We start from the raw sequence: 13,208 nt of genomic DNA on the forward strand, positions 1-13,208 counted from the left end.
CAGAGGTCCTGGCTCACAGATGGTATTTGGGCCTCAAGTTAGCAGTGATAACAGTCCTTTACAGAGCATCTGCTTTGTTGATGCCCTGGTGTTTGATTCTGCTGCTTGCCTGACCTGTAGGAAGGCTTCCTCACATGGCTGAGTGCTGACGCCCGGGGATGCGTGCAGGCGGCAATGCGTGTAGGAGACGTGGGCGATGTCCCTTCACAACGGACCGGGTCATGAAACGTTCGAAAGGACTGAATGTTAATCCAGAAAAATCTCAGTGTAGTTATTATTTTAAAAGTACCATGGCATATAGGCATGTCCTCTTTAGAATCAATCCTTTAAAACTCCTGTTTGGAAGGTTTAATTGTTAGCCTTTATTAGAGTTGGACAAAGTTTAAGTAAAATCAGACAACCCAAAGTAACTTTATTATCTAACCAGACAAAATGCTATTCATAAATGACCCTGGAGGGAATTTTGAAGTCTGTCCTAGATTAGGATATTTTATTAGACTTTTTTTTTTTTTTTTTTTTTTTACTATAGTTGCTTTATACAATGTTGTGTTCATTTCCGGAGAAGGCGATGGCACCCCACTCCAGTACTCTTGCCTGGAAAATCCCAGGGACGGGGAGGCCTCGTGGGCTGCTGTCTCTGGGGTCGCACAGAATCGGACATGACTGAAGTGACTTAGCAGTGTTCATTTCTGCTGTACAATGAAGTGAATCAACCATAGGCTCACAGATTTCCGCTCCTCCTTGAACCTCCCTCCCCGCTTCCATCTCACCCCTCTAATTTATCACAGGGCATCAGACCACACTCCATGGTGGCGCGGCGTCTCCCCACTGTGTTTTACACATGGCAGTTAGTGAGTGTATGTCAGTGCTGCTCTCCCAATGTGTCCCGCCCTCTGCTCCCCACACTGTGCCCACAAGTCCAGTCCCTGCATCTGCATCTCTGTTCCTGCAGATAGGTTCATCAGTACCCTTTTTCCAGATTCCATGTAAGAGTGTTAAAGAAACAATGCTTGTTGTTCTCTTTCTGACTTATTTCACTCTGTTTGACAGACTCTGGGTTCATCCACATCGCTACAGATGACCCAGTTTCGTCCCTTTTTCTGGCTGTGTAATATTCCACCGACCATGAGTACCAAGTGTTCTTTCTCCTTTCATCTGGGCCGTAGAAAATAGGCAAGTTTGAAATATGCCAGTGTAGAGTCTATTCATGAAACTTGTAACCCACTGAGTATATTGTTAAATGATTGGCCTGGCTCTAATAGATCCACAGGTGAATGTTTTCTGTTAAAGTAGAAAGCAATTTCATCAATAACCGACCTCAGAGGAGAGAGAAAGCACTTGAAGGACATGCATTGCACATACACCTTTTACCTTTGTGTTTACCATTTTCCCTTTATATGCACTTTGATGTCAGAATCACTGTGCCCCTGAGTGCATGGAGGGGCTGCCCAGGAAGGGCCTGGCTGGTGGGGGAAGGAGCGGGAAGGAAAGGACAGGACCCTCGGAGGACTGCCCTTGGTGGGCACAGCCAGGGGTTTCAGAAATACATTGTTGTTCAGTCGCTCAGTCGCTTCGGAAACATGTAAGGAAGATAACTTGAAGGAAATTCTACTTAAGGGGAGATTTTCTTGGCAGACACCTGTCAGAGAGGGAGAACCCTATTCCTGTTGATTTCTAAAGCAGGATGAAAGCCAGGAAAACAGTGGCCTTTGTGTTAACCAAGTAGGCTACCCCGCTGGTGACGAAATGCCCTCAGATCCCCATTGTGCTCCCTCGCTGCCCGTCCACGCCAGGGCCTCCCGTCCACGACAGAGGCCGCTGCCCACAGCAAAGGCTGATTCTGTGATTCCAGTGGACTTGGCATGTCATCCTACTGATTCTGAAATGGTCCGTTAAGCTGGAAATCCTGAGTTGTTAATAAGGTGTGGGTGGCACGTGGACTTAATGTTTTATGGAGTTTGAGATGAGCCGCAGTTACAGATCACTTCAGTGGAGGACATGCGTGGCCTCCCTTATGGACGCATTCTAGAACTTTACAGAAGTTCAATCTGAGAACTCCGGTGCAACAAACACTTTTCCTTATCAGATGTCTAGCCAAGGGCTGCGGAAACTGCGGCAGAGCTCTCCTGATAGAGCTGGCTCTGTTTAGGCAGCCGTTGTCCAGTTGCCAAATGCTGCTTCCCACTTTATGCATGAGGACCTAAGCCCACTCTCCACGCAGGGACCCCCTGCAGGGGTTTTTCTGATTTGTACGGGTCCTTCCCCACCTGCACCAGCCTCCTGCCCTCCAAGTTCTGTGCAAAAGCCCTGCTGCCTGCTGACTCCCACATTCTCTCTTGTGATTTGCTAATTTTGATTTCATGGTTATTATTAATTATTGATACAGCATATTGTCTCTTTAATATCTGTCAATATTTAATATTTGACAATGCACTCCCCCCGAGTACCCTCCTTCTCCCCCAGTGCTGCTCCATTCATCCTGCCTGGGCCTCTGTCCTTGGCTCCAGCAGGACTGCATGCTCATCACAGCTCTTTCAGCAGCCCCCTGCCCATCTTTCCATCCATCTGTGTGTCTGTCTGTCCTCCTTGGGGCCCTACCTGCTGCCTGTAGCATCTCGTCTGGTCCAGGCCCTCCCCAGACTCCTTGTCTGGTCACCACTGCCTGCAGGGTGAAGGAACCTTGGGAGGAGGCTGCTCTGTGGTCTTCCCACCTCTGCCTGGATCTCCCTGTGGCTGCACTCCATCCCCCATCCCAGCCTCCTCCAGCCTGTACCACCCCCGCCCCCGCCCCCTGTGCCCTGCAGCTTCCACGCCTTCTAGAAGGGCTTTTGTTGTTCCATTTGGTTGTTTCTGTCTCCTGCCCTCCTGCCCAGTGAGACAGCGAGGCTGAATGAGGGAGGGAGCAGAGAGGCAGGGGAGGTCAGTGTTCTGAAAAGATCTGTGGATTCATTGATCAGTGCACACCTGGTGAGGTCACCTTGGCAGCTGCAAACTTGTTTTCAGGTTCCCTTCTGGTGTGATCAGGGACGAGTTACTTGCCTGCCCAGCCCCACCCTCTCCCCCACCCCGACCCGGACCAATCTCCTCACCTGTAAACCAGGTTAATAGTCACTGCCCTATTGTCACTTACAGAGCAAATAAGTGACATAGAGCAAATAAATAGCACTGACTGAGTGTTTACCCTGCTCCAGCCTCTGTCGCAGAGCGGTAATAACTCACTGACCTCATGCCCACCTGCAGGCCAGGTACCCCTGTGAGCTCCAATCAGAGATACAGGCATGGGAGATGGAGGCCTGAGACGGACACCTGGCCCCGCCCCCGCCACGTGGGCAGGGCAGGGGCGGGGCCGGGGCAGGCCGCCTGACTGTCTGGGCCCTAAGCTCTCGTTTGTTCCTGGGTAAGCCCAGGGTCGTGTTGTTGGGAAGAGATGGACTGTAAATTGGGTGACATGTGACCTACTGCACTAGACGCAGCCCCAGCTGTGTTGGCCGCATTGTTAAACAGTGACAGGTCTCTAGAAGCTGAGCACATGGGATGTGCCTTTGCTGCATTTGGGGTGCTTGTTGTGGGGAGTTGGGCTTCCTGGGTGGTGCTAGTGGTAAGGAATCCGCCTGCAATGCAGGAGACTTAAGAGACGCAGGTTCAGTCCCTGAGTAGGGAAGATCCCCTGGAGGAGGAAATGGCAACCCACTCCAATATTCTCGCCTGTAAAACCCCATGGACAGAGGAGCCCGGTGGGCTGCAGTCCATGGGGTCACAGAGTTGGACATGACTGAGCGACTGAGCACGGTGTCTCAGGAGTTGGCATGCACACCCGTGGAGGCCACGTCCATTTCTGTGGGGGTCCTCAGTCTTATCGCCACGCACATGATGGGGGGCTGTCTGCTTTACCCAAAGCCCTCAAAGTCACGTGTCACTCTCATCTAAAAACAGCTTCACAGAAACATCTAGGATGATGGTGGACCAGTGTCAGCCTCGCTGAGGCATAGCGTACCTGTCGAAGTCCCTCCGTGCTCATCTCTTTCTGGCATTCTCTGTGGTCCTCTCTCTTCATCGGCCTCAGGCCTTCTTGTATGCGGACAGGCTTCCTCTGGTGCGACCCTGCTGGCCTCGCAAGGCGAGACTGCGGTCAGGGTCGAGCGCTCCCCGTTCCCATCTCTCTGCTTCTTGTCTGGAATTTTGGGGAAGGGAGCAGCCCTGATTGACCTTATTAGGGCTCCGTGTGCCCCTGGGACCCACCAGCTGGGGTTGGGGCAGAGGGTCCAGGCTATGTGGGCTCCCCAACCCCGAGGAACGTGTGAGCTGAGCAGATGCCCTGAGAGGGTCTTCTGTACAGACAGGAAGTGCAGGTGGGCTATCATTACAGGGTTGCTTCTGGCGGATCAACAGGTAATACATGTAACCCATGGGTCTTCACAGAAAGCTGTGCTTGTCTCAGGCAGCGTCCTCCGTCTGCTCCTCGTATTTTAAAGTGTTGTGAGTTTCGGAGCCCGGTCCCTGGGACGCCCACCTGGCCGTGGCCACTCACTGCTGCTGACGCTTGTCTTTTGCTCTCCATGCACAGAGGACGACGTGGACTTGGAGGCACTGGTGAACGACATGGACGCGTCCCTGGAGAGCCTGTGTGCAGCCTCGGAGACAGCGCCCCTCCTGCACAACGGCCAGCACAGCCGCGGCCCAGTCCCCAGAACCAGGGTCCTGCAGCCACAGGCGGCCCCGAGGCAGAGGGTGCAGCGGTCCCAGCCCGTGAGCATCCTCGCGGTCAGGTGGGCCCCCACCTCCCCTCGGGGACCAGAGGGTGGGTGGTGGGGTCACTGCGCCACCCCGCCTCCGCTCGGGGGTCAGAGGGTGGGTGGTGGGGTCACTGTGCCACCCCGCCTCCGCTCGGGGGTCAGAGGGTGGGTGGTGGGGTCACTGCGCCACCCCGCCTCCGCTCGGGGGTCAGAGGGTGGGTGGTGGGGTCACTGCGCCACCCCGCCTCCGCTCGGGGGTCAGAGGGTGGGTGGTGGGGTCACTGCAGCACCTGCCTCCCCTTGAGGGTTAGAGGGTGGGTGGTAGGGTCACGGTGCCGGGCTCTGCTTGGCAGACCCCTTCTTTCCCTCCATCCAGCAGGGCCGCTTGGGGGTTGGACCTGGTACCCAGTGCAGTTCAGATCAGTTTTATGTGCGCTGGCTCTGTGCCAGGTCAGTGGGGTGTGCAGAAACACCGTTCAAGGACATTATTGTGTTAGTAGCTCAGTCATACCCAACTCTTTGCCATCCCATGGACTATCACCCGTCAGGCTCCTCTGTCCATGGGATTTTCCAGGTAAGAATACTGGAGCAGGTTGCCATTTCCTTCTCCAAGGGATCTTCCCCACCCAGGACTCAAACGCAGATCTGCATTGCAGGCAGATTCTTTTCCGACCAAGTCACCAGGGAAGCCCAAAGTGAATGAACAGCCAAGTAGTCCCTGGAGGGCTCTCAGACCTCACTGCCCAGCACAGGGCCTGGGGACAGAGACGTGCAGCCTGACCACATTTCCCAGGGGCTGACGTGGAGAGGCCCGGCCTTCACGGAAAGTACTCTGGGGAGTGGAGGAGGCCTCCCTGGAGGAGGCTGTTTTGCTGAAAGGTTTCACTTTCATCTCAGGTTCAAAGGATTTGTTAACAAAATAAGCCACTTGTGATATACATAAATAATACCAGTATTTATTAAAGAATTATCTAACTTGCTTTCAATACAGTAACATTAAAAGAAAAGAGACAGAGCAGAGACTACATCACCAAATTGGGTTTTGACCAACATCCAGACTTAAACAGCACTGGGAAATCCCACGTCACAGCTCATCTGGAGTCCCCGCTGGGAAGAGGTCCCAGGCAGCACATCTGCTCCCTGGGTGAGACTTCAGAGATTGCAGTTTGGGGTTCCCACTTATAACCCCAGGATGGACTCAAACTGATATTATCATCGATCTGGGAGCAAATTGCAGCTCTGCTTTCTTGTCAGTGCCGTTTGTTTTCTTGTGTAAAACTTGGAATGCAGTTAAGTCTGGGGCTTGGTTGGCCAGGAACCCCACCCCGCCCCAGGGGCTCAACAATCTCAAGATGCCTCCCCCATCTTATCTAAGGTGCTGCAAGTCTTTAGCTCACAGCAGGCAGTCACTCCCAGTCACTCCCAGTTGGGGCAGTGTCCAGGCAGGTTAGACGCAAGGTCAGAGGCCTGCTCTGCTTTGTCTCTGAAGCCTAAACAAGATTGTTTATCTAATTTCCCTAACAGAGGCAGACTTCTGGACTGGGTGTTGAAGGGGAAGTAGGAACTGAGGGATGGAGGCAGAGACTTCCTGAGCAAGAGAGATGATCCCTGGTGTCTAAAGTGGCCCGGCCCCTCCTTTTTTGTGACTGAGTAATATTCCATCACATGTGTATACCATGATTTCTGTGTCTGCTCCTCCATCACTGGACAACAGGGACAGTGTGCTCAAGTAGATAGGACCCACAAAGAAGGACAGTTACTTTGTGATTCCACTTCCATGAGAAACCCGAAAGCCCCAGGAGTGAGGACGCAGGTAGTGGAGAGGGCTGCCAGCGGCTGGGGTGGAGACGGGAGGTGCTGGTGGGAGGTCCAGAGGGGCAGCCTGACCCGTGGACGAGGCAGCAGACGTGCTGCGCAGAGCCACCTGAGTTAGCGGCGAGGGGTTCGGGTCCCGTGTGACGTGTTCGCATCGCACACGTGCACACAACATGATAATAATAATCAAGTGAAGAGGGTGGGCGTGAACGTCCAGAGGTGGTGGCCAGACCATGGCGACGGGTCACGGCGAGTTCTTCTCTCTAAACTCATCTAGTTGTACACATTGAATACACGGGGCTTCAAACGTCCGTCAGACCTCAGGGGTGGATTAGAAAAGAGATCCTGACAGGTGAGGTGAGATCCGGAGCCTGCGGGAACCACTCCCAGGGCAGAGGTGGAGAAAGGAGAGTGAAGCTGGACTTGGGTTAGTTGGCAGGTCATTGTGGCAGCTTGGTTCATGGAGGGAGGATTCGGAAGCCATTTCAGCGACCAGCCGGAGTGGTGCTGTCCTGACCAGGGATGGTGGAGGACATGGAAGACATCTGTCAGCTCCAGTTTGGAAAGGGTGGGGGCAGAGTGTCGGGGCACTTCAGCTCTGTTTCTGCCTGGGAGGGGGGAAACGTCGGAGCCAGCGGTTGTGAGGTGGGGTGATGGAAGACCTCCCGGGCGGAGACTTCTGTGAAACCCAGCAAACAAGCTCTCTGTGACCCCCACCCAGGCCCCTGCCGGCTCTGGTGGGTTTTCAGGTGGGGGTAGGTAAGGGGGTGACATCTGGTGCCTGTCTAGGCTTCTAGGGGAAGGCATGCAGGGTGCTGGGTCTTAGGCATCTGTTGGCTGGAGCACCTTCTGGGTCTCCTTTCCTTACCTTTTGAGGAGGGAGCTTTCCTTCTGCTTCCAGAAACTTCTGTGAGCCTTCTTTCCAGCCCAGCATCCTAAGTCTTCTGCAGCCAGACGACTCTTTTGCCCAGGGCGGCCAAGTCTGTCTGGAGAAGGGGACCAGAGTAAATACACGGCTGTCTGCAGCGGGGCGCAGCAGCCTGGGTGGCCTGGGGTCGCTTTCTCTCCTCTCGGCTTCCTGCGCTTTGTTACATCCGTCCTTCCAGCGGGTGGACCGCTTTGCTCCCTCCACCAGCACCCTCGTGTTCTGAGCTCCTGGTGAGTTCAGTCTTGGGGGAGACAGTCTTTTCTCCTCTGAGCTTCTCTGGGTCTGGAGGGTGTCAGCTGCCCACATGTGGTGGCCTCGGGGAGGCCCAGTGGGATGGAACAGCAGCCGTGGTAACGGTGCCTGAGGCTGGACCGGGCAGAGGGCAGACGTGGTGCAGGAAGGCCTGCTTTCCTGCCAGCTAGCTGCCCAGGACCCTTGCCTGGGATCCTGGCCGTGCTTGTCCCTCCACCCTGGGGCTGCGGGTTCTGAGTCCCACGGGACAGATGGGCTCATGCGAGGCATGCCTGCTGCTGGAGAGTGGACCCTGGCTCCAGGCCAACCTTTTCTCAAGTGATGCTTCTCTTTATTTCAGTCCTATCATTTCTAACCGTCAGGTGCCTTGTTAAAGATCAGATGACCAGTATAGGATGCCCAGAGGCTTGTTTTGTGAACGGGTCTGCTGAGGACTTCCTGTGCTCACAAGCACCTCCCCTGTGTGCTAAACCCCTCCTGTGTATGAGCAGCTAATGGAGCGGCCACTGCAGCCTCACCGGGGGGGTGGTGTGGCGGCTTCTCATTCCCAGATAAGGAAACTGAGGCGCCGGGGGCAGTGACTTGGCCCACACTTGGTGAGTGGACACAGACCCAGATGAGGGCTTGAGGAAAAGTCCGCCAGCTCCTGGATTTGGAGGGGTGGGGGCCAGAATGCTGGGGGCAGCTCAGCTCTGTCTCTGCCTGGGGAGGGGAGAATCGGGGGTGGGGGTGATGAGACTGTCACACTGCTGGAGAGGGCTCAGGGAGGCAGGTGCTGAGCAGCAGCTGGAGGCAGTGCAGGGTGACGATCGGAGGAGGAGGAGGGACTACAGTGAAGCTGGGGGGGTGCTGGGGGTGCATTCTCACCTGGACAGGTGGACAGGCACGGCCCCACCCCTCCTCCCGTCCCTGACCTCGCCCCCTGTGCCTCAGCTCCACTGATGCTGCTAATCAGAGAGGGATGGATCCCGTGGCCACAGGCCTCTTGAATGGGATTCTTTTCAGTTATGTCTAATGTCACGTAGTTTTTTTGCTTTGAGTGATGCTTGTGAACTACCGTAAAGGAAACACGGGACTTCTTAAAAAAATAATAATTCATTAAGGTAAAATGCACGTAGTGTAGACGGAATCACCACATAGTACATGTTCGGTGGCAGGTGGGGCACCCCCAGGACTGTGCAGCATGCCCGCCCCAGGCTATTCCCGAGCATCTCCCTCCAAGACCCTCCCTAAGCTCCCTGGCACGTGGCCCCATGATTATAGGAAGCGTGGTCATCTATTCCATCTGTCTGCTGAACTTTTTCATCTTTCAAATCTGAAGCCCTGTCCCCATTAGAGCCTGACTCCCCGCCCCCCTGTCCCCAGCCCCCACCCTCCACCGCCTTTCTGAGTGTGCTCATTTCGGGTGGTTCATTGCAGTGCGGGCCTGCGGGGTCAGTCTTTTGCACCAGGCTTACTCAGCAGGGTGTCCCCACGGGTCGCCTGGAGGGAGCCTGTGTCAGAAGCCCCTTCCTGTGGTGGCTGTGTGACACCCCGCTGCATGCTGATGCCACATCTTGGCATCCGCTTGCGGTGACTCCCACCTGCGGATGGTGGCAAGCTGTGTGGGGTGTGCTGTGGATTCAGGTATCCAGACACCCTTCTGAGTCCCTCCCACAGGTTTCTGGGCAGATCCCCCGATGTGGGCGGCAGGGTCCCTACGTGGCAGCTTCTGATGGGCGTCATCTCTCCCCGCAGGCGCCTGCAGGAGGAAGACCTCCACTTGAGGACCTCGTCGCTGCCAGCCATCCCCAACCCCTTCCCCGAGCTCTGCGGCCCCGGGAGCCCCCCTGCGCTCACACCCGGCTCCTTACCTCCTGGCCCGGCTGCCGCGAAGCAGGTGAGCCCAGCCTTGGTTGGAGCACCAGGCCACTCGTGGGTGGAGTGAGGACGCACGAGCTGGGCCGTGGCCTAGGGAGGGAGGGAGGGACACTGGGGTCTTCACTCTTCATTCTTCTCCTGGTGCTCCCACAATTGTAGCCTGGCAGGGCTTTTCAATCTGTCAGCCAAGATGCTGCTTAGGTCTGGGAGGTTTTAGAAACCATATTTAGGACATTTTAGATGTTTATATGTTATACAAAGACTCCCATAAAAATGATAAATAATACTAATCATTTGGTGTGGAAAGATGAATTTCATTCTCTGAAAAAAAAGTCACCACTGTCGTCTTCGTCTGGATAAATGAGGCGTTAAACCTGAGCTGGACGGTAGTTGAAGAGTTTGTAACATTCCTGACTTTGAGTAGGATCTGCTCAGGGTGGAGGGATTTCAACTTGGCCCAGAAGGTGACAGCCACCTTTTAAACCAGCAGTTTCTGCTGTAAAGTGAGACTGGGAGGTGCCTGTTTTATAGACATCATCCGCAAGAGAGGACGCAGGCTGAGCTTCAGTAAGTCAGGTCAAAGCACCAGTCATCACCTTGTCAGAGGGATGGGCCGGCAGCTCCTCCCGGTTGGCAGGGCCTGGGCCAGGGTGGCTGGCAGGCTTGGGAGGGAGACCAGCGATGCTGTCTCTACCATGGGGTCTGCAGTGTGTGTGCTCAGTCATGTCCACCTCTTTGTGAGTCCATGGACTGCAGCCCACCGGGTACCTCTGTCCATGGGATTTGCCAGTCAAGAATACTAGAGCAGGTTGCCGCTTCCTCCTCTAGGGGTTCTTCCTGACCCAGGGATCGAACCTAGATCTCTTGTGCCCCCTGCATTGGCAGGTGGCTTCTTTACCACTGAGCCACCTGGGAAGCCCCGTGATACTCTACAGCCTGGCATAATAATAATGACAATAACAACAGGAATAACGACAACAGCAAAGATGACAGCAACACCTAGCGTTCACTGAGAAAGGTCTCTGTACCAGGTACTGTTCTCAGTGGTTTATATATTTAGTGCAATAAATACTTTTACTCAGAACCAGCCTAAGAATTAGGTGCAAATGGCAGCTGTGTACTGCATCTGGGAAACTGAGGCCAAGCTGTGAGGGGTGGAGGTGGGGGGGCCCAGTGTGGATGGGGAGCTGGGGGGCCCAGTGTGCGTGGGGGAACTGTGGGGGTCCACTGTGGATGGGGAGCTGGGGGGGCAGTGTGGGTGGGGGATCTGGGGGGGCAGTGTGGGTGGGGAGCTGGGGGGCAGTGTGGATGGGGAGCTGCGGGGGGCAGTGTGGATGGGGAGCTGGGGGGCCCACTGTGGGTGGTGGAGCTGAGGTGGCCCAGGGTGGGTGGGGGAGTGGGGGGCCCCAGTGTACGTGGTGGAGCTGGGCAGGACTTGACCCCAGGATCTGGCACCTCTGATTTTAGCTGCTATGCTAGGTGTCCCTGGGCCCTTGGTGTTCCCTCTTTGCAGCAAGCGTATTCAGAAAAGGCAAAGGCCTTTTCCACCGGAACCACTCTCCTCCTCCTTGTCCTCAGGCATCATGCACCGCACGTCCTCTTCCTCTGCAAACTTATCCCCGGGCCACATGGGCTCTGCACTCAGGAGGAAGACGTTTCTCCAGGGCTCGCCCGAGCTCTGCTGCCTGCTGACCTCACTCCTCATGAGCCCCCCATCCCCTGCACCCCACATCACGCTCAGAGGCGAGGTCAGCGTCCCCAGCCGCGGCCGCGCTGGCTGCAGCCCTCATCACATGCCTGCAGTCCGTCAGGGACGTCTGTCTCCCTGTTGACCTTCTGCTTCACATCAGGGTCTAGACAAGCTGTCTGTGGATTGGGCATGCAGGTTGTTTACAACATTACCCATCCTAAAATAAGACCATGAAAATATTCTCTGGCTCTCCCAGTGGCTGGCAAGGAAACAGGCCTCCACCCCATGGACTGTCCAACTCTGTAAGCAGAATCAGGTCACCCAGGGGCTTTGCCTGCTGTTTTTCTTGGGATCGGAGCTAGTTCCCCCACTAGAACATGGCATCAGTGCCTCTGTTTCTGTTCCTGAGATAGCACCCCCCTTTGGGACCAGCAACCAGGAAGGATGCACCACACTTAGCCCTACTTGTAGAGACTTGGTGTTCTTCCTTGTTGTCTAACTGGCTCAAAGGGATGCCTCTTTGCCACACTTGGTCCTGACTTTTGATCTCCTGAAACATGTGTTTTGTTGGTACCATTGGTGTTGATGCCTCGCAGTCTCAAGCACCCTCACCAGCTCAGTGTCAGGCTGTGACGGGAGTGGGGAGCCTCCTTTGTCACCTACCTGAGGGCAGGAGAAACCCGCCGTGCCCTCTCTTCCTGCTGAGTCAGAAGAGACGGGCATCAGCAACCAGTGGGAGTTCTGAAGTGATTTAAAAATGGATGCAGCGCCCTGGATGCAGGAGACTCACCTAATGCCACCCCATTCACTGGAAGAAGGAGGTCAAGAGGGAAAGAGGCAGCTGTCGGAAGGAGCTGGGTGCAGGGGGCATTGGACGCCTCTCTCTGGTCACTAGACAAAGGGGGTGGAAGGAGTGACACATTCGAGCAGCCACTTGAAAGGAAGACCCCTTCTAGCCCAAGTTGCTGCGGCCAGAGGACCTGGAACATGGTACCGGCCCCCAGGTGGCGGGACCAGACGTGGGGAAGACAGGAGTCGGGGAAGGGGTCCGGGGCCCACAGGACGGTCTGCCAGCCACATGTGCAGGCCTGTTTGCCCTTGTGGGGAGTGGGCAGCCACGGAGTCCCAGCAGCCCTGGCTCTCTGGGCTGTGTGGGTGCAGCTCTTCCCGTCAGCCCCAGAGACAGACCCAGACCTTGTCTTTCACCCTGGGGTGAGGATGGCGGGTGCCGTTTCAAAGAAGCCCTTCCTGAAAGTGCACAACAGCAAGTGTGCTGAGTCAGGATGAGTGTGGACCCTGAAGGGGACCCATGGAGTGGCAGAGGCTGAATTAGATCCTCTGAGGGTCACTTGTGTGTCTGTGGTGGGATCGCTGGAAAGCGTGAGAATCCCTTCCCTCCCGTCTGAAACAGATAAGCGAGGCGGCCAGTCAACCAAGTGATATTGACAGGTGGTCCCATGCAGGTCCTGCAGTCCCGCCGGGAAGGCTGGGATGTTTAGCATCTGTTTCATGGCGGTTGCTGCACATTTAATTGTTACAGCACCACTCCACATGGCAAGGGGCAGACTGTTTCCATAGGGGGTAACCGCAGCCCACCAGCTGCAGTAGCATGGCCAGACACGGTGGCAGGATGTGAACTTGGCTTGAAGGAGTCTGTCATCCCTGGGGTCCTCTCCGCCCCTTGCAGGCCCTGGTGCTGCACCCTCTGGGCTTGGAGGAGACCCCCGACTGTCGGGCCTCCTGCGAGGGCCGAAGGAACCCCCTGCGAAATCTCAGCCACTAGTGTTTCTCTGGACTATTAATATCTTTTTAAATATTAATTCTTTCAACATGAGATCGTTTACGACAGCATTGAACATCTCGGTATCTGTAGCTGTCAGAAGTACTGAAACAGTGGACACTTAAATTTTCTGTGTCTTTCATGGGAAAA

The 13,208-nt window shown here is 55.3% G+C and overlaps 1 protein-coding gene across 7 annotated transcripts in view; it reads left to right on the plus strand.

Moving 5' to 3' along the window:
• GRB10 (growth factor receptor bound protein 10) overlaps positions 1–13,208 on the plus strand; it is a 218,970-nt gene that overhangs the window by 140,968 nt on the left and 64,794 nt on the right. For all 7 annotated transcript variants that reach the window (XM_044946399.1, XM_006073506.3, XM_025290782.2 and 4 more), the window contains 2 exons: positions 4,565–4,766; positions 9,466–9,607. In XM_044946399.1, the coding sequence (XP_044802334.1) occupies positions 4,600–4,766; positions 9,466–9,607 (309 nt within the window). In that variant the 5' untranslated portion in view covers positions 4,565–4,599. The remainder of the gene's footprint in view (positions 1–4,564; positions 4,767–9,465; positions 9,608–13,208) is intronic.

This window comes from Bubalus bubalis, chromosome 8, assembly GCF_019923935.1.
Source record: "Bubalus bubalis isolate 160015118507 breed Murrah chromosome 8, NDDB_SH_1, whole genome shotgun sequence".
NCBI lineage: Eukaryota > Metazoa > Chordata > Mammalia > Artiodactyla > Bovidae > Bubalus > Bubalus bubalis.